The following is a 25,303-nucleotide window of genomic DNA, read 5'->3' on the forward strand; positions in this document are numbered from 1 at the left end:
ACAAGTTTAGACACTATATAACCGGCTATGAAACCTTTGTCCACATTGATCACTCTGCCATTAGATACCTCATGAACAAACCAGTCACTAATGGTAGAGTTACAAGATGGCTTTTGCTTTTACAAGAATTCAACATAACTGTGTTAGATTGACCAGGTAAGCAGAACACAGTAGCTGACTTCTTGTCCAGAATCCAAAACACTAATGAGGACTCTCCGGTAGAGGACAAATTTCCAGATGAGTATTTGTTTGCAGTAACTACCAAAACCCCTTGGTATGCTGATATTGCTAATTATTTAGTTACTGGAAAATTACCTTTACATTTATTTCCTAATGAGAAAAGGAAAATCATTCAGGATAGTTCACTTTATTCTTGGATTTCTAACGAATTGTTCAGAACAGGGCCAGATTTGATGATCAGAAGATGTGTACGAGAGGATGAGATGCCTGACATCCTTAAAGCATGTCATGACGAACCTTGTGGCGGACATTTTTCTGATAAGAGGACTGCCTATAAAATCCTTTCATCAGGATATTATTGGCCTTCTCTCTTTAAGGATGCAAAGCAATATGTTAAAAGGTGTGACAGTTGTCAGAGAACTGGGAGACCAACTCTTTCAAATGAAATGCCACTACAGCCACAGGTATGCATCGAACCTTTCGAGAAATGGGCTCTAGATTTTGTTGGACCAATTAATCCGCCATCCAAGCAAAATAGATATATACTGGTTTGTACTGATTATGTTACCAAGTGGGTAGAAGCTATAGCATTAACTTCTGCTACTGAAAATTCAGTTGTTCAATTTCTTTTCAAGGATATTTTCACTCGTTTTGGTGTCCCAAGAGAAATTGTAACAGATCAGGGAAGCCAGTTTACATCAAGGATGGTGGAAAAGCTGATGGAGGAATATAAGATTAAGCATAGAACATCTACTCCATACCATCCGCAAGCGAATGGTCAAGTAGAATCTACAAATAAAGTTCTTGAAAGCATCATCACAAAGACTGTTCATCTTCATAGAAGAGATTGGGCAGAAAGGCTTCCTGAAGCCTTATGGGCCTATAGAACTACATGGAGGAACACTACAGGACATTCTCCCTATGAACTTGTTTATGGGAAGGAAGTCCTGTTCCCCATTGAGTTCCAAATCAAGACCTTCAAGACAGCAGTTCAATTGGGGATGAGCTTAACAGAAGCCCAGAAGCACAGAATGGACCAGTTAAATGAACTAGATGAAATGAGACAAGATGCAATTCTAAGAACCGATCTAGTTCAGCACCAAAGAAGCAAATGGCATGATCGACATATCAAAGAAAAGAAGTTTCAAAAGGGTGATTGGGCACTCTTGTTTGATTCAAAATTTAAAGACTTCAAAGGAAAATTTCAAACTCATTGGCTTGGGCCATATGAGATTGATGAAGTCTTTAACAATGGAGCAGTTAGAGTGAAGACTATTGATGAACTTCAAACTCCCTTTATTGTGAATGGCCACCGGTTAAAAGTCTATCACAAGCCACTCTCAAGAGAGGAGTTTGTTAAGTTATTCCAAGGCGATTCTGAAATGAGGTTGGTGGAGAAGAATTCTTCTCCTCCATCAGCCTAATCTCTGTTTCTTTCAATTTCAATTTCAATAAAAAAAAAAAAGAAAAAAAAAAGAAAAAAAAAAAAAAAAAAAATGAATAAATGTATGAACCTGAAAACCAATCTCTGATTAGCAGTCTCATGCAGAAAACATAAGGTGAAAATCAGGGTCACCTGACACCTCATGTTTTCCAAAAAAAATCTCTCTCTTTCTTTCATTTCCATTTCATTTATTTCATCTCACCATTTTCTTTCATCTTACCATCTTCACTTCACCTCACTGCTTTTCACTCATTCATTCATTCATTCCATTTCACTTCATTAATAAAGTTTTTTTAGGCAACTAAAGTATTTTATGCAGCTAGAAGACTTCATTACAGTTTCTGCAGCCATTTGACAATCCTGCAGCCGATTAGCTTTCCTGCAGCCTTCTGTACCTGCACAAGAAACACAGTTTGTCTGAAGAAAATATTTACAGTTCAAAACCATCAAAGACAAGGAGAAAAGATCATGTGCTAGCAATAAAGTTAACAAAAGGTTAGTAAATCATCAGAAGCCAAATCAAATGTGATCCGAGGTATGTTCAAAACTCTAAACCTATGGTTGTTTCATTATGCGAACTTTCTGGGTTATGTTTTGTTGGCCACTAAACGTAATGATTACCCATTTTCTTTTTCCCATGCGACTACAAATCTCCGAATCCTCCACGTCTACCAGCTCATAATAACCACGATTTTTGAAATTACATGTGGCTGTTTTGGTCATTAAGGTCTTGTACCCTAATGACGTAACCTACCGCATTACGTCTCTCAGCTCTCGTTCCGCAGCCATGTGTCACTCCACATCCGAAATTGGAGAATGTAGCCGTTCCGTTCGTCATTTCAAAACCCTCTATGTTCATAACACCCTATTCCTCGCCATTATCTCCCTTGTTTCGTTTTCACTCACTACGATTACCTCCATAAACCATCCTCTGTTTTCCCTCTGCCGTATAGCCGTAAACCTGTAATACAGTCGTATTACGACTGTTAGTCACTGTTTTTACCGTGTCCACGCTAATTCCATCGTTTAACTCTAAATTCAAGCCGTGAATTCCCGGTGTCTGAGACTGTTTATGCACCGTATACCCTCTGTTCCACAGAGTCTGAACAGAGACCGAGAAGTTACTGTGTGAAGTTACGGAGTTACTGTGTAAGGTCACCATCAAATTTGTGTTTAAACAAAGCTGAAGAGTCGATGGGAAAGCTTCTGAGGGCTGAACCGGAAGGTTCGAAATTCTTGGAGGCATATCCACAGGTTGAGGAGGCACTACAAAAAGCCAATTGGTTACAATGTATCAGAAAGTTTAAGGGCTACCATAAGGAAGTAACCAAAGCCTTTGCAAGATCGTTTACGGATAAGGACAGCCAGGCAAAGGTGGGAGATTTAACAGTTACAGTCAGCGAAGGAAGCATAGCAAGGGCTACCTCTCTTCCACAAACCGGTGAACGTTGGTTCAAAAACCGGGCAGTCCAGGATCAACAATGGAAGCGGATTTTTAAAAACCCAGGTATGGACACAAGTGTTTTTACCAAAGGCATCCCAATTTCCCATGTTAAAGAAGAATGGAAAATTCTATTGTTATTAGTACAAAAGTTTTTCACCTGTGAAGGGAGATTTGGAGTGTTGTATGTCTATCATGGTAAAATTATGCTGCAGTTTCAAGGAGAACATGATATAAACCTTCCTTATTTCCTATTTCAAAGCCTTAGGAAAATGTGTTCCATGGCTCAACGAAATCCACGAAATGTAGAAGCTTACCTCTGTCACCATGGTCTTGTAAAGTTATTGATAGAAGAACAGTTAAAAGAAAAACAAGACACATGGGAAAAATTCCTTGTAAGGAATCATTTTGCAGAGCCTGGAGAGTCTTCTATACCTAGAAAGAGCAGAAGGAAGAGAAGGGAAAGTATCTCTGAGACTGATGTCTTAGAAGGACAAACTGTAGAAGAAATAGAAGTCCATCATCCTGAACCTGAGATTGAACCCACTGAAGATAGTGCTCAAGAGGTCATCTCGGAAACCCTCGTTGAACTTGCTAAGGAAGCTGCCAAAAAGAAAAGAGAGGACAAAAAGAAACAAAAACAAGATAAGGGGAAATCCATAGTCCGAGAAACTGACCAGACCCCAGAGCATTCTAGTGGTGAAGAAAGAGATAACCAGCCTTTAGCACAGAGGATAACTAAACTCCATGAGAAAACTGCCCTCTCTGAGAAAGTAAAAGCTCAAAAACCAAAGGAAAAGGCACAAAAAGAAACACATAGTGCTGCCACTGTAAGAAGGAGTAGTAGATTGCAGAATAAAAGGAAAGCCACGAGGACACTCTTCGTTGATCTTAGCACACCTGAGAAGGGTGCTACACAAGCAGACCTTGAGGATAGTCCATCATCACGTGAGACAGCTACTCCTCCAAGAGAAGACAGTCCATTTCAGCCGGAGTTTGAAACTGAAATTGAGCATGAATATAGTCCAAGGAGGTCACCAATTGTTGACCCAGTTCAACAAGAGGTGTACAACTATTATGAGACATTGGAGCAAAACACTGCTGGCCCAAGTAATGTCATACCTCATGAGCAGCAAATAGATTTACTTAGACAAGAAATCTATGAACTGGAAGTGCTGAACCGTCACATTAAACAGAGAAATGAAGAAATGAAGCAGCAAGCTGATATTGCCAAGGCAATCCAAGATAATACCTATCTTCACATGAGCATGTGGCAGAAGAAACATAACAGACTCAAGAAGAGATGCAGAAGGCTGAACAGAGCCTTAATTAATTTGAAATTCAGATGCATGTTCAAGAGGCCAAAGGTTAATGTTTCTACACAAAGGAAGAGAAGGAGGTTGGATGTCCTAGCTGAGGCATCCCAGCAGATGGACTGAATTGTGTTTTCATTGCATGAGGACATGCAATACCCTCGGAGTGGGGGTATGTAGAACCTCTATTTTACACCCATTTGTCTACCATTTTCCTCCACTTTTCCTTATCTTTCCTTCACTTTTGCCTCATTTTCACCATAAAACCTCTCAGATCATTACATTCAGTGTCAATAAGCATGATCAAGCAAGTTTTGCTAATGGATGACTATTTGTTTAGTTTTTGACTTACTTGCAGGAATCCCGCAGCTATCTGATGATCCCGCAGCTATCTGAAGATCCTGCAGCCTTTTTGTTAAATACTATGATCCACGTGTCGGTTTGCTAGATGGGCCACATGGGCACTCAGGTATCAGTGTGCTCGAGGTTCCTGTCCCTTTGTTCCAGCCATCCACGTCACTTTCACCCATGGTCAAAGCTGGTTTAGCCACGGTCAACTCAAGGTGGTTTAAACGGTGTTTGAGAGCTGTTTGGTCACGGCACCTTAAATGGTGATCTGTCTATGATCTACGGGTGGCAGAGGACGCAATCCAACAGGGGATTTATTATCCATGTCGACAAGAACCACTGAACTCGTCCACGCAACCGTGATGTGTCCAAGGACCATTAATACGCATACTGTTTTATTGTTTTTCTGTTAACTAGTTGTACGCGTAGGATAACTTAGAAGCTCCTATAAATTGATGCGTCTGCGTACGCTCAAAGAACTTTTGATTAGTTGTATTTTGCTGCACTCGTGTTGAATTTAGAAGCGTTTGTGAACTCTGTTTTCTAGTGCTATTCCAGCACTCTGTTTTGTAAACTTTTTGCAAATGGAGAAATCAATATAGCACTGTTTTGAAGTTTCCAGATCTTTGAGTTCTCTTGTGGCTGAATGAACAGAGGGCCCCTGCTCATCTCAGCCTTTGTAAAGTATTTCATGTGCAGCATTTCATTATTTTCTCATTTGTTTCCTTAAGCATGTATAGTTTTATTTACTTGTTTTCCTTTATTTTCAGCTGATCAGTGTTATTTCTTTGCAGGTTTCTTTTAGCCCGGGATTTATTTTTATATGTGTTGTGTTTGCTTTACAGCTAATGGTATTTGAAGTTGACAATTCAAGTGCTGCCTTTGTCTTTATAGTTAGTTTTTAATCTTATTTCTCAAAAAGCTGTTAACATACATGAATGATCTTCATCATAAACTACTATCTTTTAAGATCAAAATATCACTAACTTGCAGCTTGTTTGGGTGCTTTTTGGACTGTTCTTAAGCTACTTTCTTTCCGTACTTTACACAGTACATGTGCTTTGAAGTATTGAGTTAGAAAGAGTAAATCATTACCACTAGTCTTTAAAGTAGAAGTTTTTGATTTTAAAGTGCTTCCTAGACTATTTCCTCACTACTTTCTAATCATGCTTTCCATAGTACATATGGCTGAAGTAGAGAATTAGAAATAGCAAATTATTATCATTAGTCTTTCAAGCATATTTTTCTCACTTTTATAATTCCACTTAAGCTACTTTCTTTCCGTGCTTTACACAGTACATGTGCTTTGAGGCATCGAGATAGAGAGAGATAATCTTTATTCTTGGGTTTTAAAAGTGATTTTCTTTTTCTTTTATTAGCAGCAACTTGAACGGTGTCTAGTGCCATTGGTAGTGGTCATTTGCTTTCAAGTTTATTTCAAGTCATTTCAATTTCATTTATTCATTCCAAGCATTTCCTTTCAAGCAAATAGTTAGAGATCACTCAACACACACTTCCACTCATTTAGAATTCACTCTACACACACACCATCACTCACTTGTTTATAAATTCTCATTCCATCTAGGAACATAATTAAACCGCAACAACACCCCCAACGATAAGAAAAACTCTAAGAGGATACTTAAGTACATATAGTACACCTTCACTTCATCAGCTTACGAGCCCCGGGTTGACAATAAATAAAATCAACTTTAGATTTAACATTGTGTCTAAATGATGCCTGATTGCAATAACTCTTTTGGGTGAATATAAGTACGTTCTTCAAATTTGGACGTGTAATGCAATGTGTTGTGTTTTGGGGGGACATTATAGCAGTCACATTAGATGACGGGGGAGGAGTGCCCATATAATTAATGAATTTGTTGTTTTTTTCTAGTCCACCGCATATTTCATTCCGGTAATGAGATTAATCTCGATTATAGCATAGTGCAATAATTCTTTATTTGGGGACTATGTAACACAATCCCAGGAAAGAATTCGGAGACCATGTAATACATGTGATTGGGGATTACACACATTTATTGATGCATTTACTAGTCAAATAGTTTACCCTGCAGTTCGCCCGGATTTCTCTCTGGTTGCCAGTCAATACCTCAATATTTCCTGGTGTTTACATTTGTCAACAGCGTTGCGTCTGAGGTAAACTAACCGAGATTCTTTATAACGTCGTTGTACCTAGAGATTGTCTAGGTAAACAAACGATTATTTTTCAGGGCTAAATTTGTTAAATGGGTTAATTTCCATATTTTTACAAAATAAATATTCTCTAATTTCTATTTTTTCTAAAAATTATTCACTTATATTTCATAGTTTTCCTAAAAATTATTCACTTACATTTCATAGGATAAGAATATTTTATATTAGAAATAGTCTACATTTTAAAGAGACAATATAAAATATTTAGAAAATTGATTATTATTTTAAAAATATTGGCAAATATTTTATAATTTGCATATTAGGTAATAGTAAGATTTTCCAAAGTTTCTACACTTTAAACTAATATTTCATTCTTAAAATATTCCTTGCAACAAATATTATTTCTAATGTAATTAGAACCATCATGGTTGCATCCAATTTTGCTATAACTATGTCTTCCCTAGCACCCATCATTGCCTCAAAATAGGTTGTCTTATCAAGTGCTCCAATTATGAGACAGAAGGGCAATATTATCCATTTCCTCACATATCTTTGGTGAAACTAATTATTTCATCCAATCCTGTTATGCACATAAGTTAAATTGATTTTCTACACATTTTTTTTCAATTAATTGATTGTTGTGATTATTATAGGGATGCATTGTTGAGAGGCTTGGATCATGACTAAGGACAACCCCTTTGACCATTTACTTTTGAGTATTGGGTGAGTTTTTATGTGAATTCTAATTTTATTTATTAAGTGTGTTCACTGATTTAATTATAGGAAAACAAACTGATAAGTTGTTTTTTTTTGTTTTTTTTTGTTTGAGAGCGTGAAGAGGCATAATATTTGGAGACCAAAGAAGGACCAAGGTTCCTCTTGTTAGGCCGCCAAATTGTCTCATTTTTCACCATCCTAAACAACCATTTTCAGTGATCTATCACACTTTTTTTCCATCTATCATCCATCTTGTGTTTCTTCATGAATATGCCACTTTAAGCTTAGTGATATTAAAGTAGTTAATTATTGTTATTTTCCTTTATTTTTGTTGAATTAGAATGGATTATTGTTAGCTTTGGTGATTATGGTTTCCCTACTGTTGTTCTAGTGGTTCCCATGTGATAACAATAACCAACATCCATGGTTGTCATATCTACATAGCACCAAGAAGAATTCTCGAACATAGATTTTGTTCTTAGGAATAATGATATGGATTTTTTTTTACCTAACACATACCTAGGTCGACTCCATTAGGCTCGAGCTCTTAGCTCACGCGAGACATAATTGGGTGCCCATAATTTGGTGACCATCTTTGGATGTGATTTTCACATAAACAAAAATGAATATTGGAAATGCACGACATGTGTTTTTGTCAGAACATCCCAATTAAGTGATCTATAGCTCAAATAGCTCAAGCCAGACATAATTGGGTGACCATCTTTGGATGTGATTTTCGAACAAACAAAAATGAATATTAGAAATACAGGACATGTGTTTTTGTCAGAACATCCCCAATTAAGTGATCTATAGCTCAAATAGCTGAAGCGAGACATAATTGGGTGACCATCCTTAAATGTGATTTTCATACACACAAAAATGAATATTGGCAATACACGACATGTGTTTTTGTCAGAACATCCCCAATTAAGTGCCATGCGAGCAGTTTCTCTAAAAAGCTCGTAGAATGGGTGCTATGTACAATTCTTTCACTATGCAGAAACCAGCTATCAACTAAAACAGTGATATATCTTGAGATGATTTCATTATATGTTAATCTAATATAATCATATCTTAACTTGTTTTCCTAACTAAGACTTTCCAAAAACAACCCACATAATATGTTGTAAATCTTTCGATAAATCTAGATTTGGGAGGATTAGTTCCAATTCACCCCTTGCTTTTTTCTTGTATAAATATATGGCTAGAGAGAAGGTTGGGAGTGTAAGTTAGGCGAAGAAGTAGTAGAGACAAAGGTCATTTAAGCAAACAAGGTCATATCAGCAAACAAAGACACAACGAGAATATTGCTGCATCATTTTTCTAATAAAGCATGCAAATTTCTATGCCTTAATTTGCGAGTACGCTTTAGCAGCCCTGATTGGTGGAGGGCACCCTAAGTGGCCAAGTGATGAAATGTTATTTGTTAATTAGATTTATAGTAAGAGTTTTGTAATTTCTTGTGCTTTGATTTTATGCCCCATTGCTAATTTGCAGAACTTCATGTTTACATCTGTTATCTTGAGAAGGTTGATCTACATTGACATTTCAGGTGATTTATTTCTTGTTATTTGCAGTACGGTTTAGTCATGGCTACTTGCACAGTAATTTATTTCCTGTTATTCATAGTGAGGTTTTTTAGAGTGCTTTTTTTAAGAGCTCTGAATTTATATATGCAATTAAAAGTCGATTTTATATAATAATAAAAAAAATAATTGACTAAATTTTATTTGGAAATTCAGAATAAAGTAGAGACTAGTACAATATGGTCCATATCTATTTATTTCAATCAGCATCCCTGCCCCTTCTGCGCAGAGAGAGGGATGGGTCTAAAAGGGAGAAATCTCGAAGCGTACAGAACAACTGCCAAGATACAATTGAGCTCCGATCTGCGAAGAACAACACTCATCCATAGCTCTAATAGCTTCTCTCAGACACACCCCACAGTCGGGTGCTGAAAGAGTTGTCAAACACATTTCTAATCCATAAACGGTGACAGAAGAATTCACTACCCATGCTCCGGTGGCGAATCTATTCACGTTTAAGGGAGCTTAGCCTGCCAGAGTCTCCATGAGATTCGCGACAGTGTAATTGAAAGCTTGAATATCATGGCTGCTCTTAACATTCTCAAGAGCATAGGAAACTTTTGTATCGAGATCAGAGGAGAAACTGTAATTCTCATAGCGAATGAAGCAGAATTCCAACTGAACACGAGCGCCTATGGCGTTTGGGCAGTCTTGATAAGCCATTTGTGAGGCTGCAGTGGAACAGCTTTGGCAGTCGTGGTGAGAGACGTCGGGCCTGCATTGCACAAGGCCGTAGACTCCACCATAAGTATATGTTGCCAATCCGCCATTGGGGGCGGCGGCTTTCACGACGGATTGCAGTACCATATTGACGTTACTTTCGTATTCACTGCCATTGCTGTATTTATTTACGTTGCGGAGACCGTAAATAAAAGGAGTAGTCTACTTAGGCGGTAGAATGGCCCGTTTTCTGTCACTGGCCCGAAAATCGTCTGCCTCCGGCCACCGGAAATGTTTCTGCCCTCCACCACCCTCCCCTAGCTCCGCCACCCTCCTTCTCCGCCACCTTCCCCTGGCAATCCTGACATTCCCTGCCAGGGCCTGACAAAAAATCGGATTCGGATCGCAGGGAATGGGGCCTGACATCCCTTGACATACTACTCTGATTGGGGACGAGCTATTGCAGCCGCGGTGTATTGTTCCGGGGAGCTCCTTATTCCGGTTCCAATTCGAATTGTCACCCACGCGCTGCAATGCATAATTTTCAATCGACACAGATAATTCGCATTGCGTTATGGACTGTTGCGGGAAGGAACGGACGCGCTGATACAACACAGTTGCTAAGATTGTCGCTGGTGCTGGAGTTCTCTGTTTTATCATTAGAAAGGTCGGGGAACCGCAGATTTTCGGAGGCCAAATCCCCATGGGCTGCGAGAAGAGCCTCTCAGAGGAGCAAATAGAGGAGCTAAAGGAGATCTTTGCGAGGTTCGATCTTGACTCAGACGGAAGCCTGACGCAATTAGAGCTGGGGGGCTTTCTGAGGACTGAAGCCCAGCGGCGAACAGATAGATGCCCTAATCAAGCGCGTGGATACAAACAACAATGGGCTGATAGAGTTCCCGGAACTGGTGAGCCTGATCGCCCCTGGTGTAACGGCAGAGGTCTCGAATAACCAGGAGCAGCTGATGGAGTTGTTCCGCTCCTTTGACAGGGACGGTAATGGCTACATTACGGCGGCGGAGCTCGCGCGGTCCATGGCCAAGATGAGCCTTGCCCTGTCTTTCCGAGAGCTCACTGAGATGATTGCCAAGGCTGATACAGATGGGGATGGAAGAATAAGCTTTGTAGAATTCATCGCTGACGTCACTTCTGCTTCGGTCGATTATCTCAAAGCATCTTTGATGTAAATAAAAATAGGGTTCGTGTTTCTGTTTGTCTGCGGATGCATTTTATAAATTGTAATTATTGTGTTATCTGGCAAGAAATATGTTTTGGCTTACCATTCGTTTGTGGATTTCTATGGGCTGGGGTTTAACTTAATTTTGGGCCAGGACCGAATTCTTGCCCATTGTTAAATTACTTTCAAAGATTGCTCTGCTACAATAGGTAGGCCTAGGGACAAAGAACCGATGACTTATTCTCTATCGATGTTAAGTTGCCCGCTGGCTTTAGACCAGGGCCCGAATATGAGATATTTGGGGGCTGTATAATTTTTTATATGTTATGTTCTCAATGTCTCATTTTGAATGAAGTGCGAAGTGTCAGTGTTTCATTGGTGTATTATGGGTAAATCTAAAATAAAAATCAAAACATGTGTTGATCGCTGATATTATACCACGAATCCTCAAAGGGTGTTTCAATCCTGCTTCGGTTTTCTTGAAAAACCCCAATAATTGTGTGGCTTTTGTTAAAAAAGAAATGTGCGATTTAAAAATTGGGAGGTTTTTACAAAAATAAATCTATTCTCTTAGATTATTTTCAGGTTAACGGAACCCTAGATGATTTTCAAATTCAGGAATGTAGATGATTTTCAGATTCAGGAATGTAAACATATATGTACTGGGAAATATTCCATTTTGTTGTAAAATCAAATGCTTCTATGGGTTTTTTTAAGGGCTCATATACAGAACTGACAGCGGGAAAATTAAAACTAGAAATAATAATTGAGTTTTGAATCATTGTGACAAACGAAACATCAGATCAGCTCACAGGATATATCCAAGGCTGCAATGAACTGAGATGATGAGCTTTGAATCGTTATAACTAAGTGACAACCAAATCTAAGTTGTAGCCGCAGACAAAACATCACATCAGCTCACAGAATATATCTAAGGTTGTAGTGAACTATAACAAGAACATCACATCAGCTCACAGAATAGGCTGCAGTGAACTATAACAAGAACATCACATCAGCTCACAGAATATATCCAAGGCTGCAATGAACTATGAGAATGCCAGTTATCGAGGCTAAGGCAACCAGTACTTCTAGCAGCTAATGAGGCTAAGGCAACCAATGTTGTCGATAACTGGCATTCTGCTTGCTGGCTACTAGAAGGTCGTGGATGAACACTACCTATGGCATTGCTGCTAGCAACTAGCCCTCATCTAGTCAATTACGTACTTACCTCTAGTGATTCTAAAAAATGAGATGCAACCAATGCCCTTATTTGCCATTAACTCATCATTTACTCCTATTTTAGTTGATCCACATGGTACTTAATGGCTTTGCGCAAGAATAACAATTAGTTCTTGACTCAATAGTTCTTGAATCTTCAAAGTATCAAGATTCACGTTAGCACATCCAAAAAGTCATTGTGACATGTCGCTGTCTTTGCCGTTGAACCTTGGTGTGTGGTCTGGCATGCCACATTCTTCACCGCTGAACCACAACCCCATTAGCCTTTTCATAGATAATGGCTAAATGCTTTAATGTAATTACAATCTGATGGACTTAGAACCTTTAGACCTTCACAGATTATCAAGGGATTACTGGCCAGCCTGTTTTTATGTGGTTGACATGATTTATTAACTTGACTGGAGATGCTAAGTGAAATTTTCAGGATGCAAATTTTAATATGAACCCCATGAAGGGTATCCTATTTATTGTTGTGAGTGTTTTATAGAAATCACATTTTCTGATATCTCCAAACTTCAAAGTGATTAACTAATTGTCTTGTCTTAACTTAAACAGGGTGCACAATTTGATTGATAACAGCTATAATATATGTGTGAAAGTAGCTCATCTGCAGAATAGGTACTATTGAAGGATGAGCATAAAGTAACAGGAATTGCCACAAAATCTGAGTAGGGCAGTGAACCTCTCCACTCATGTTTAGATTCCAACTCGGATGATAGTTAAAATGAATGATTTCATAACTTAAGCCTTCAGACTTGGCAATAATAATCATAAAGCATACATGTATCAAACCCAATTGGGCTATCAAGTATTATTGATTGATAAAGACACCAAATCTCTGTAAACTTCAAAGAGCTGTTGAAATAGTTCCCTATTAAGCAGATGTGAAATCACTACACGTTAGAACTTGAAGTCCCTAGATTTATTAATGAAGTCTTCTTGTACGACTAATAAATTTATCTGAGCTCAGATATAGCTAGATTCCATGATGTCAGAATTAAGAGGGCATAGATATGCTTCATCTAGGTCATTAAGGGAATTGCTTCATCTAGGTCATTATCCATATCTAACACAAACAAAGTTTGATTTCAAAGTGGTGCTTTCCAAGAATGTATATGAATAATGAAAAATGCACCTGTTTAAAGCTACTATGGCTTTGTTTAATTTAACATTCCATGTAAACTGATAAAATAAACTAACAGTTGTTTATTCAAAGAAACTCAGTTAACGAGATTAATATGTTTCCAGATGCACAAATATGACAATTATCGATAGTACATAACACAAACTTAACCTGAAAATGTGTACTGAAAAGGTACAAGTTATTCCAAACAATTCTGGCTGCTTACCTCAGAACCAAGAATTAAGCTTCAAGATAGATCAGAGTAAAACAAGAACGCCAAGCATTCATAATATAGAATTCAAATTGGCATGTGTCTACACATAATGGAAAGCACTTGTCACTTTATTATCAATAACAATACATACAGTTTTCCATTGAAGTTAGTAGGAGCCATATTGTACCAGTCCTAAACCAAATAAGGTAACATCCTCTCAACAAACCTTGAGATAATGGTGTAGAATAGGCCCACTGTTAAGAAAAGTCAAAGACCATCTACTGGATTCAAATCAATTTCCATGCTTTGTTTCTTGGACAATCCTGATTTTGGCTGATGCATCATTGTATATTTTTCTCCAGTGGGAGTTAACTGTTAAATGTTGCCATCCTACAAGTTAATCTAAAAAAAGCATTCAATAGCCTGGATTGGGCTACCTCAGGCTGGTCCTTTTCAAAATTGGCTTACAACCAAAATGTGTGGATTGGATTATGGCATGTGTCATCAATGTGGATTGTTCAGTGATTATTAATGGATACCCTTCAAAATTCTTCTGGGCTGAACGAGGACTGAGACAGGGTTTCTCATTGTCGCCATTGTTATTTATTCTTGCTATGGATGGCCTAAGCTTGCACATCTCTCATGTTGTGGAACGAGAACAATTTCAGGCGCTCAATATAGGCTATAACATCAACATATCACATGGTTTCTTTGTCGACGACGTGCTCATTATGAGTATGTTACATCATCTTTCTTGGTTATGCCTCTTTCACATTTTCATAAAATTTTCCAATGCTTATGGTATTTATTTGAATGCACAGAAATCTATTTTATATCATGAAGACTGTGATTTGGATACCACTGTTTATATTAAAAACTTTTTTGGTATTGAAGCCAAGTTGATGGGTGAGGGTATGAAATATTTGGGATATCATATTAAACCATGTAATTACAAGAATGTTGATTGGCTCTAGCTTGTTGATAGATTTTTTAGGAAAATCTCTGGATGGGAATATAGGAATCCATCCCTGGGCGAGCGTGTTATCCTTTCCCAAGCTGTGTTAAACCAACTTGGGGTACACTGGGCCCATATTTTCCACATACCTGCTGCTATCATCCTCTCTCTCAATCAAGTTATGGCTAATTTTATCTGGGGGGGAAGTCATGTGAAAAAGAAATTTCACTTTACAAAAATATCTAAGATTACTCTGCCAAAGGTCATGGGGGGTGGGGAATACTAGATCTCTGTCGTTTTGGATAGACATTACTTATCAAGTCTCTTTGGAGAGGTATCTTTGGTACTGGAACCTGGAGTTTGGTCATCAGACAAAAATACTTGAAGAATTATGATTTTATATATTAGTTTCGAAAAGGCTCCATTGGCACCACAAAAGGATCTTCCATTTGGCTCAATTCCAAAAAGGTCACTGAGATATGTCTACAACATCTGGTTTGGAATATTGGCTTGGGCCACAACATCCTCATTGGCTCTGATCGTCTTTTGGGTTATGGTGATGTTGACAATATCTTGGAACAGCTTATAGATTCCCTTAATAGAAGAGGCATTTTCTTCTGGAGTCAAGTAATTTCTACTTGGAGGGGTCCTTATCCTATCTGGAAATGCGCTTAGGAACTGGGTCTATTTGGTCATTGGAACCTGGTATGGGATCGCATAATTGCTGGTATGAAACAACTAGGGATTTGTGAGTTGGAAGACATGATAAGTTAATCTGGTCAAGAAAGATGAAGAAAGAAAACATTAGCGTGGCAGATATATACCTCCCTCTTTGTTCCATGGATACAAATCTATCTGAGAAACACATATTTTTTGTTTTTTGGAAATCCAAAATCCCCATCAAAATCATACTCTTTACATGGCTGGTTTTCCATAACAAAAATCTAACATGGGAAAATCTGCAAAAGAGGCAATGGCATGGACCTGGAATATGTCCTATTTGCAAAAAGGAATCTGAAAACAACAACCATATCTTCCTCACTTATCCTCTCATTACTCAGGTCTAGAAAGGACTCTCTTCTCATTTTGGTTTTCCATATATCCAACATGCTTGCATTGAGGATTGTTTACAATGGTGGAGATCTCAAAAGGCTGACTGGAGGAACATCCTAACTATACTTTTTTGGGAAATTTGGAAGTGGAAAAACAACCACATCTTCTAGAATCACACTGAGAATTTCTACAAGGTTATTGAAAATATCATCATTTGTTACACTATACTCCACAAAGGACATTTTCTACAAGGCCCCTAGAGACAAGAGGACTAAAGTTCAGCTGATATACCCTATGGGCGTTTTTTATGGGATTGCACAACTGCACATATGTGGATGTGGTTTTTGGCTTGCCATCTCAAAGCAACTCATTTTCAGAGCTTTCTGGAAAGGAGGCAGGGGCACTAACACTAAAGTTGAGGTTATGGCCTTATGGGGCCTACTATGGTTCACAACTTTACTGGATATTCCTGTCATTCACATCCATGAGATTCAAAAGTTATAATCGATCATATTATGGGATCAACAAAAATCACAAATCCTTTATTACTTGGATGGCTGACGAGGATCGAATTATTATGGATGGAACTCAACAATTCTACTATCAGACATGTAGACAAGGAACATAACATGATTGCAGACGAATTATTAAAGAAGGGCTTAATTGGTTCCACTGGGAAAATGCACTTAACTATTTCCCTGGGCCAGCAGGATATTGATGTTGAGGATTTCCCCTTCCCTAACTAAGTTTTCCATCTCCCTCTTTATATTATTGTGTAAAATTTTGATATTGTACTTGTCTTTTTCACTTTCTTATCTGCTTCTTAACTTCTGTTGGTGAAGATCTGCTGCTTTTTCGCACTGTACAAGCAGTTTTGATGGAGGGATTATGTTCTGAGGGTATCTTTTGTATTTTGTTGATTCAGGCATTTTCTTGACCATGTTGTTTTTTATCTGTTTATGTATTTGGACTATGGACTGTATATTTCACTTTACATGCCATGTTGCCACTGCTATCTCATAGTGGGCATGTGGTTGGCATTTCTGATGGGGCTCATATATGGAAAAATTTTAAAGGTATTTGTTATCCTCAATATCTGATATTAATATAAAATTATGCTTTTTTTGTAATATATATATATATATATAAACTCCCCACGACATTTTCTAATTTTCACCATTTTCGTTCTTAAATTATACAAATATTTTGATGTGAAATTCTTTGTACGCAGAAAAATGCAATATTTATGAATGGAACCAGCCGACGATCTAGAGGGAGTCTGCACTTTTAAGTTGTCGCTACTTATTTTGGAAAATCTACAATATTGTGCATTATACCGTGGCTATTTTAGTGTTGTTGCAGATTTAGAGTGTTGTTCGTTTAGTTTGGCTAATTTATTTTGTGTTAGATTTTAAGATTTGGTGGTGTTTGTTGTATTGTGTTTTATTGAAAAAAGTGGATTGTTGAGTTTATTGTTTGTACAATGAGTGGTTTTACAATTTTCGAGTGAATAGTCATGGTTGTTTGTTTCATGGTAGATTTATAAATTGGGCGGATACAATGTTTTCTCTTGATTTGGGGTTTGCTGCCTATGGAAGAAAAATGTTAATACCCTTAAGGAAAGAGGATTGATTAGTAAGTTCCCCTCCGATTTTGGTCTCATTACAACTTTGTTTTAGTATGGATCTCTAACAATTGGATGGATCATTAGCCCACTGGTATATTACATTATGGAAATGGTTTTTTTTTTTTAAAGGAAGGAAATGGATCTGAGCTTTAGATCTAGGCCCTATTTCTTACCCAGTAGACTTTGAATTTTAATCCTTACATGGAATTAGATTGATGTATCTTCCCCTTCATTTCTATGACAATGGTATTTTCAAATCCATAGGTGACAAATTGGGTCGCTACATTACTAGTTCTCAGGGCAAGGACAATAACTTCTCTTGTGCCAAAATTTTCGTTGAAATGGGTTTTGCAAAAGGACTCCCTAGGGGGATTAAGCTTGACTTGGAGGGTTGGTCCCATCTTCAAGCTCTAGATTATGAGTGTGTTCCTTTAAATGCAATTTTGGTCATGAGTATGAGCACTTTGCAAAAAGTTGTCCAAAAGCTCCAACATTTCAATCTCTTTCTATCACTTTATCTTCTCAAAGTACTCATGAGCAAGGCGCATTCAAACCAGTTTCAAGGAAGTGCACAAGAATCATTTGTTTAAGAGGCTTCATTTCAAGAGGCCTAAATCTCACCAACATCTTCACTTCAGTAATAGATATAAAGATTTGCAGTCTTTGGAGGTAGAAGTCATAGTTGAAGAAGATCAACCAAATCTAGATCATGTGCCTTTAGAGAACATCAGTTCACTGCTAAGGAAGATACTACTTCTAATGATATTGACAAAAGCCCTCATTCAGACAAGAAGGAAGAAGAGACTAATTGGAAGGAAGAGAATGAAGGCAATCTCTCCTCTTATTCCGCTCTCCATTCAAATGTTCTAAAAAAGCAATCAACAATATTCCCCTCCATTAACAAGAAGTAGAAAAATTCAAAGCAAGAAATCGCTAAAATCTAGTTCTCATCATTCAGTGTTTTTAGTGGGGGGTTGATTTTGATTAAATATTAGAAATGTTTTGTTCCTACACCATCTTGTGCAAGCAATTTGTAAGAATCTATCCACTATGGATCCTTTCATGGTGGAGGAAAATGAGAACTAGTCGGTGAGAACTCCAACTTTTATTTTCACTCTGCCACATAATCAAGGGGGTTTGTGTCGGAGTGATGTTCTCTCAATAAGTGATATAATCATGATTTGAAAGGCATTTCTTTAAACATTAAGCAAACAAACACTTGGCATGCACCCTTTGGTACTATGATCACCAAATCTGAGTACTGACAAAGCCTTACGGATAAACAAATTCAATATGATTTAATCCCCTCAATAGATACTAATGACCCCTCATCACAAGCATTTTCACGTGGGAATAAAATCACATTCCCTAGTGTGGGCATCCACCATTCAATTTTGTGGATACCTTATCATAATGAAAATTTTCTGGTTAATATTAGCAAATGAAGAAAAATTATTCAATGTCGAAGAGTTAAGCGAGAAAAAATTAAATAAAAAATTTAGGTTCATGTATCTTCTCCAAACACACTTAGTCTATCATTTACAAACACACTTAGTCTATCATTTACCTATTCAATTTTACAAACACGCTTAGTCTATCATTCACCTATTCAATGGTATTTCCCTCTTACAAGGTGTCTTAGTTTTTCTTCATTCGATTTTACAAACACACTTAGTCTATCATTCACCTATTCTATAGTATTTCCCTCTTACAAAGTGTCTTAGTTTTTCTTCATTAACATAATGACTAAAATTCCTCATTGCATCTCTGAAAGGTCTACTGTATCCTAACAATTATATATAAAAAAAATATCTCAACCTTATTATGTCATTAGATTATATGCAATAAACAATATTCATAACCACCATTGTTCTTTTATTAAAGAATATAGAAAACATTTTAAAAACTTCTCAAAATTAAAGACTTTGAATTAATATTTGATTTTGACTAAATATTAATTCACTGAATCTAACTTTCATATGTTTATAAATACAAATTCTTCTAACACAACTTTAATTTATCGTATTGTCTATAAATGAAAGTTGTATTCTTTTATTAAAGAATTTAGAAGACCTATCATGTATTATTTTATTAGATTTTTGACTAAATATTAATTCACTGAATCTAACTTAAGTTTATGAATACAAATTCTTTTAACACAAAACTTTGATTTATTATAAAGTTGTATTCTTTTATTAAAGAATATAAAAATTATAATAAAAAAGACGTATCATGTATTTTTTATTAAAATATTAAAGAATATAGAAAACATCATGTATTTTTTATTAAAAAATATAGAAAAGATTAAAAACTTTTCAAAAATTAAAGACACTCTTGACCTTTAAATGAAGGTCAAAATACAAATTAATTGAATCTAACTTTCATAAGTTTATAAATATAAATTCATGTTTTTCTCTGTGTTTGCTGCATGTGGCAAATGACACTAATCTTGTAAACCACCACTCTGAAAATAAGCCAATGCCTTCAGACACTTTATACTCGTGTGCCTTAAGTAGCTCGTTAGGTGGAGCCCTTTGAAGTTCACAGCCAACAGCATCTTGTTAAAAATATAAATTTAAACAATCGGGAACATGAAAATAGAAGCCAATGCTTAAAATAGTGCATAATGAAAGTATTAGTGAGGCAGCAATAATATACTGGGTCACTCCTTTCATGGTGGAGAAAAATCTCGAGTACACTAAAGCTTGTTGAATCATTATAAAGCACACATTAAACTTCTTAAAATGACAGCTTAAAAGCAACTACTGTGTGTCATCCTAAAATCAAATCAACTACCATGAGAACCGGTTATCACTTTTTCTTATTGTTCCGCTTCTTGTTTTCAGTTTTTCCTAAGTTATTGTTTGTTCAATTTTCCTTCTTGTTTTTGTTTGTTGTTTTTTTCCTTATTGTTTCGTTGGTTGTTTTTTGTTTTGTTACGAATCAGGGAATTAACTCTTTTAACTTTTTATCCTATACTACTTACAACATAGACTGCAATAAAAGTTATCTACCCAACTATCCAGTAGAAACTATTTCCCCCACATCTCTTACACAACTCATCCTGTAATAAGCCCTCACAGCTCATTCTGTAATAAGCCCCTTGTTAATCTTAGTTGGCTCTAACTTAACCGAGAGGTTGCGTCATTTCAGAATGCAAACCTATTCGAGTTTGCTGCAGACTTGGATATATTCTGTGAGCTGATGTGATGTTTTGCCTGTGGCTACAGCTTCCTAACCGAGAGGTTGGGTCATTTCAGAATGCAAAGCTATAGTTCATTGCAGCCTTGGATATATTCTGTGAGCTGATATGATGTTCTTGTTATAGTTCACTGCAGCCTATTCTGTGAGCTGATGTGATGTTCTTGTTATAGTTCACTGCAACCTTAGATATATTCTGTGAGCTGATGTGATGTTTTGTCTGCGGCTACAGCTTAGATTTGGTTGTCACTTAGTTATAACGATTCAAAGCTCATCATCTCAGTTCATTGCAGCCTTGGATATATCCTGTGAGCTGATCTGATGTTTCGTTTGTCACAATGATTCAAAACTCAATTATTATTTCTAGTTTTAATTTTCCCGCTGTCAGTTCTGTATATGAGCCCTTAAAAAACCCATAGAAGCATTTGATTTTACAACAAAATGGAATATTTCCTAGTACATATATGTTTACATTCCTGAATCTGAAAATCATCTACATTCCTGAATTTGAAAATCATCTAGGGTTCCGTTAACCTGAAAATAATCTAAGAGAATAGATTTATTTTTGTAAAAACCTCCCAATTTTTAAATCGCACATTTCTTTTTTAACAAAAGCCACACAATTATTGGGGTTTTTCAAGAAAACCGAAGCAGGATTGAAACACCCTTTGAGGATTCGTGGTATAATATCAGCAATCAACACATGTTCTGATTTTTATTTTAGATTTACCCATAATACACCAATGAAACACTGACACTTCGCACTTCATTCAAAATGAGACATTGACAACATAACATATAAAAAATCATACAGCCCCCAAATATCTCATATTCGGGCCCTGGTCTAAAGCCAGCGGGCAACTTAACATCGATAGAGAATAAGTCATCGGTTCTTTGTCCCTAGGCCTACCTATTGTAGCAGAGCAATCTCTGAAAGTAATTTAACAATGGGCCAGAATTCGGTCCTGGCCCAAAATTAAGTTAAACCCCAGCCCATAGAAATCCACAAAAGAATGGTAAGCCAAAACATATTTCTTGCCAGATAACACAATAATTACAATTTATAAAACGCATCCGCAGACAAACAGAAACACGAACCCTATTTTTATTTACATCAAAGATGCTTTGAGATAATCGACCGAAGCAGAAGTGACGGCAGCGGTGAATTCTGCAAAGCTTATTCTTCCATCCCCATCCGTATCAGCCTCGGCAATCATCTCAGTGAGCTCTCGGAAAGACAGGGCATGGCCCATCTTGGCCATGGACCGCGCGAGCTCCGCCGCCGTAATGTAGCCATTACCGTCCCTGTCAAAGGAGCGGAACAACTCCATCAGCTGCTCCTGGTTATTCGAGACCTCTGCCGTTACACCGGGGGCGATCAGGCTCACCAGTTCCGGGAACTCTATCAGCCCATTGTTGTTTGTATCCACGCGCTTGATTAGGGCATCTATCTGTTCACCGCTGGGCTTCAGTCCTCAGAAAGCCCCCCAGCTCTAATTGCGTCAGGCTTCCGTCTGAGTCAAGATCGAACCTCGCAAAGATTTCCTTTAGCTCCTCTATTTGCTCCTCTGAGAGGCTCTTCTCGCAGCCCATGGCGATTTGGCCTCCGAAAATCTGCGGTTCCCCGACCTTTCTAATGATAAAACAGAGAACTCCAGCACCAGCGACAATCTTACCAACTGTGTTGTATCAGCGCGTCCGTTCCTTCCTGCAACAATCCATAACGCAATGCGAATTATCTGTGTCGATTGAAAATTATGCATTGCAGCGCGCGGGTGACAATTCGAATTGAACCGGAATAAGGAGCTCCTCAGAACAATACATCGCGGCTGCAATAGCTCGTCCCCGATCGGAGTAGTCTGTCAGGGGATGTGAGGGAATGACATGCCCTGCGAACCGAATCCGATTTTTTGTCAGGCCTTGGCAGGGAATGTCAGTATTGCCAGGGGAGGGTGGCGGAGGGCGGAGACATTCCCGGTGACCGGAGCCGGACGATTTTCTGGTCGATGACGGAAAACGAGCCATTCTACCGCCTAGGTAGACTACTCCATTTTATTCTCTATGTTTGGAGGGTTTGTTGAATTTATTGTATAATAGGACAACTAATAAATTCAACTTAAATATTTTTATAACATCATCACACTTATTTTTACGTCGTAAGGCGTTCCTCTTTGAAACGAACTCACCTAACTGCGACCGTGTACAGTTTTGCAACGTTCGATGAAATGTTAGACAATTAAAACAATATTAGGTGTTAGATCACCACCGACTCCTCCTACTTAATCGTAAACTGACTCGGTATTCCTTTACTTTTCAACTTCTTCTTCAACCGTCCGAGTTCTTTTTCTTCACCAATAAATTCAACCAAACCAGCTCCTTCGTTAGATCACCACCGACTTCAACAGGCGATTCAGCCGTGCTTGCAACCAGCTCCTCTGGCTTTTTAATTTCTTCGAGGTTTCTACTGTTTCTTCAACTGAAGGGGCTTTTTAATTTCTTCGAGGTTTCACTCAGTAGAGAATTCAATCTCTGCTCAACACATTCAAATTCAATGAGAGAGCGACTGGACTTCGACATCGATCTCGCACCCTTTAGCCTGATGAGTACGAAGGCTAAAGAATTGGGTCTTCGAAAACTCAGTAGAGAATTCAATCTCTGCTCAACAAATTCAAATTCAATGAGAGAGCGACTGGACTTCGACATCGATCTCGCACCCTTTAGCCTGATGAGTACGAAGGCTAAAGAATCGGATGGAGACAATGTGCAGGTCACCAGCAGAAATACGAGTTAACTTGTAGATTCATATGTACAAACCCTTCGTAAGAACTCTCCATTCGTGTCCAGGAAAAAAGATTATAAATATTGGACTCTAGAAGATTGCCCAAATGGAGTGCCATTAATCTGAACTGCAAGAGGATGCAGAGTTGCCCATGTGTCCGAGACTGAGCATATAAGTTGAGGCTCTGGTATTGGATGAAAAGGAGGAAAAATGTGAAGCAGCAGAAGTTCAGATTTCAAGAACAGCACAGATATGTATGATCAAAGTATGTTGGAAGCAAATCCTGCCAATCAACTACTCAACCATGTCAGGTTTCTGCATGAGGTAATTTCACCGGTTCTCTGCTTTAGAAATGAAATTGTAATTTTATGATTTCCGCATATTGATTCTCCAGTGGATTTTGGGATATCGAGTTTGATTTAATTATGGGGTTTCATATATTATATGGACTAGGTGCAACATGATATTGTGGAAACAGAGGAATACTACCGAAGGGCAATGTTGCCAAGCCCGGAAGATGCAGAGATATTGTCACTCTAAGCCAAGTTCACATGGAAAATACATAACGTTGCAGCGCGGGCTGAATCTTGCTTTGCTCGAGTAGTGAACGCTGTCCCCGATGAGTGGTGGATGTTTCAGATCTCTTTCGTTTAGCTGTAGCACGATAATGAACAATGTTCCATAGCCACATCGGGTAAACCTCATGCTCAGAGGAGTTTTAATTTTGTTTTTTTCATGTTAGTAACGATCTTACTGAATTTATAGTATAGATTTAAATCATTGTGATCCAGTTTGAATTCCAATTTGTTTTGGAATTTATTTCCAATTTAGCGAAAGAACCCAACTAAATAAAATTGGTTAATATATTTACGCCGTAAGGCGTTCCTTTTTGAAACGAACTCTCTTTGAAACGAACTCACCTACAGTTTTGCAACGTTCGATGAAATGTTAGACAATTAAAACAATATTGGGCGTTAGATCACCACCGACTCCTCCTACTTAATCGTAAACCGACTCTTCTTCACCAATAAATTCAACCAAACCAGCTCCTTCGTTAGATCACCACCGACTTCAACAGGCGATTCAGCCGTGCTTGCAACCAGCTCCTCTGGCTTTTTAATTTCTTCGAGGTTTCTACTGTTTCTTCAACTGAAGGGGCTTTTTAATTTCTTCGAGGTTTCCACTGTTTTTTGAAGAGGAGGTTCAGGTATGCTTGGACCTTGGTTAACTGTGTGAAGCGGAGTCTAGGGCGATCAGATTCTACGAGATACCCTAGCCTTTTCGGGTTATCCTTCTCTTTTTTAAAATATTCAACAGGTGATCAATTCCTCATCAGGGTTTGTTTTGGTTTTCCCTTAATTCTCTGTTTCTCTTTCTTACAAAAGAATTTATAAGAATCTGAGACATACTCATCAGGGTCTGTTTTCGTTTGTATCTCTTACGGTTTATTTCAGAAGGCTTGTGTAGAACCTTGCCTTCAAAATTCAATATGTTTTAACTATTTCGCTACAGAAATAACAACTGGGACTACAGTAAGTGGTTTCTTGAGCAACATTCTGGGGTTTATCCTGCTATAATATTTGCTTCTTGTGTTTGAGATTTATAAGGTCAGTTCATGGTATAATATTTGCTACTGTTGTCTGAAGATTTGAGGGCGAACTAATCTTTGCAATAACCATATAATTGTTTTTTTCATACGCAGCATATAGCACGAGCAGTTAGAGATCCAGCAGCATAACCACTAGAATCAACGCAAGCATAACTTTTGTTAGATCGATAACAGTTTCACGAAATAGTTTTGGTTTCTGATGTCACATAGACACTTTTTTTTGGTTCAACTATTCTGTAATGGTCCCCTGCATAAGGGGGTTGGGTTTTTATGTCAGGTCTCTGTATCATAGGGTTTGTTCTGCGACTGCCATACTTGTCATTAATGTTGTGTAATGGGTTTCTGCATGTTCTGTTTCGAATCGATACTTCGGTAACATTGGGCAGGTTCTGCTGTTTGAGCACTAAATGCGTTCACATAAGGCACATGTCAAAGCATGTCAATGCTCTCGTACACGCAATTGGCCATAGTTACCTAACG

At 37.8% G+C, this 25,303-nt stretch overlaps 1 protein-coding gene and 2 pseudogenes across 1 annotated transcript; 1 reads left to right on the forward strand and 2 right to left on the reverse strand.

Annotated features, from left to right (window-relative positions):
- Positions 1–9,651: 9,651 nt before the first annotated feature.
- On the reverse strand, positions 9,652–9,993 carry LOC149264457 (cysteine-rich repeat secretory protein 55-like). The gene has a single exon (XM_089399043.1). The coding sequence runs from the start codon at positions 9,991–9,993 to the stop codon at positions 9,652–9,654; it is 342 nt and encodes a 113-aa protein (XP_089255169.1).
- A 399-nt stretch (positions 9,994–10,392) lies between these two features.
- LOC149264458 (putative calcium-binding protein CML16 pseudogene) lies at positions 10,393–11,033 on the forward strand (annotated as a pseudogene).
- Positions 11,034–21,179: 10,146 nt separating this feature from the next.
- LOC149264459 (putative calcium-binding protein CML16) lies at positions 21,180–22,043 on the reverse strand (annotated as a pseudogene).
- Between the last annotated feature and the right edge of the window lie 3,260 nt (positions 22,044–25,303).

Source organism: Pinus tabuliformis, chromosome 6 (genome assembly GCF_031772625.1).
Source record: "Pinus tabuliformis cultivar Carrire ecotype Pingquan chromosome 6, CPIR1, whole genome shotgun sequence".
Lineage (NCBI taxonomy): Eukaryota > Viridiplantae > Streptophyta > Pinopsida > Pinales > Pinaceae > Pinus > Pinus tabuliformis.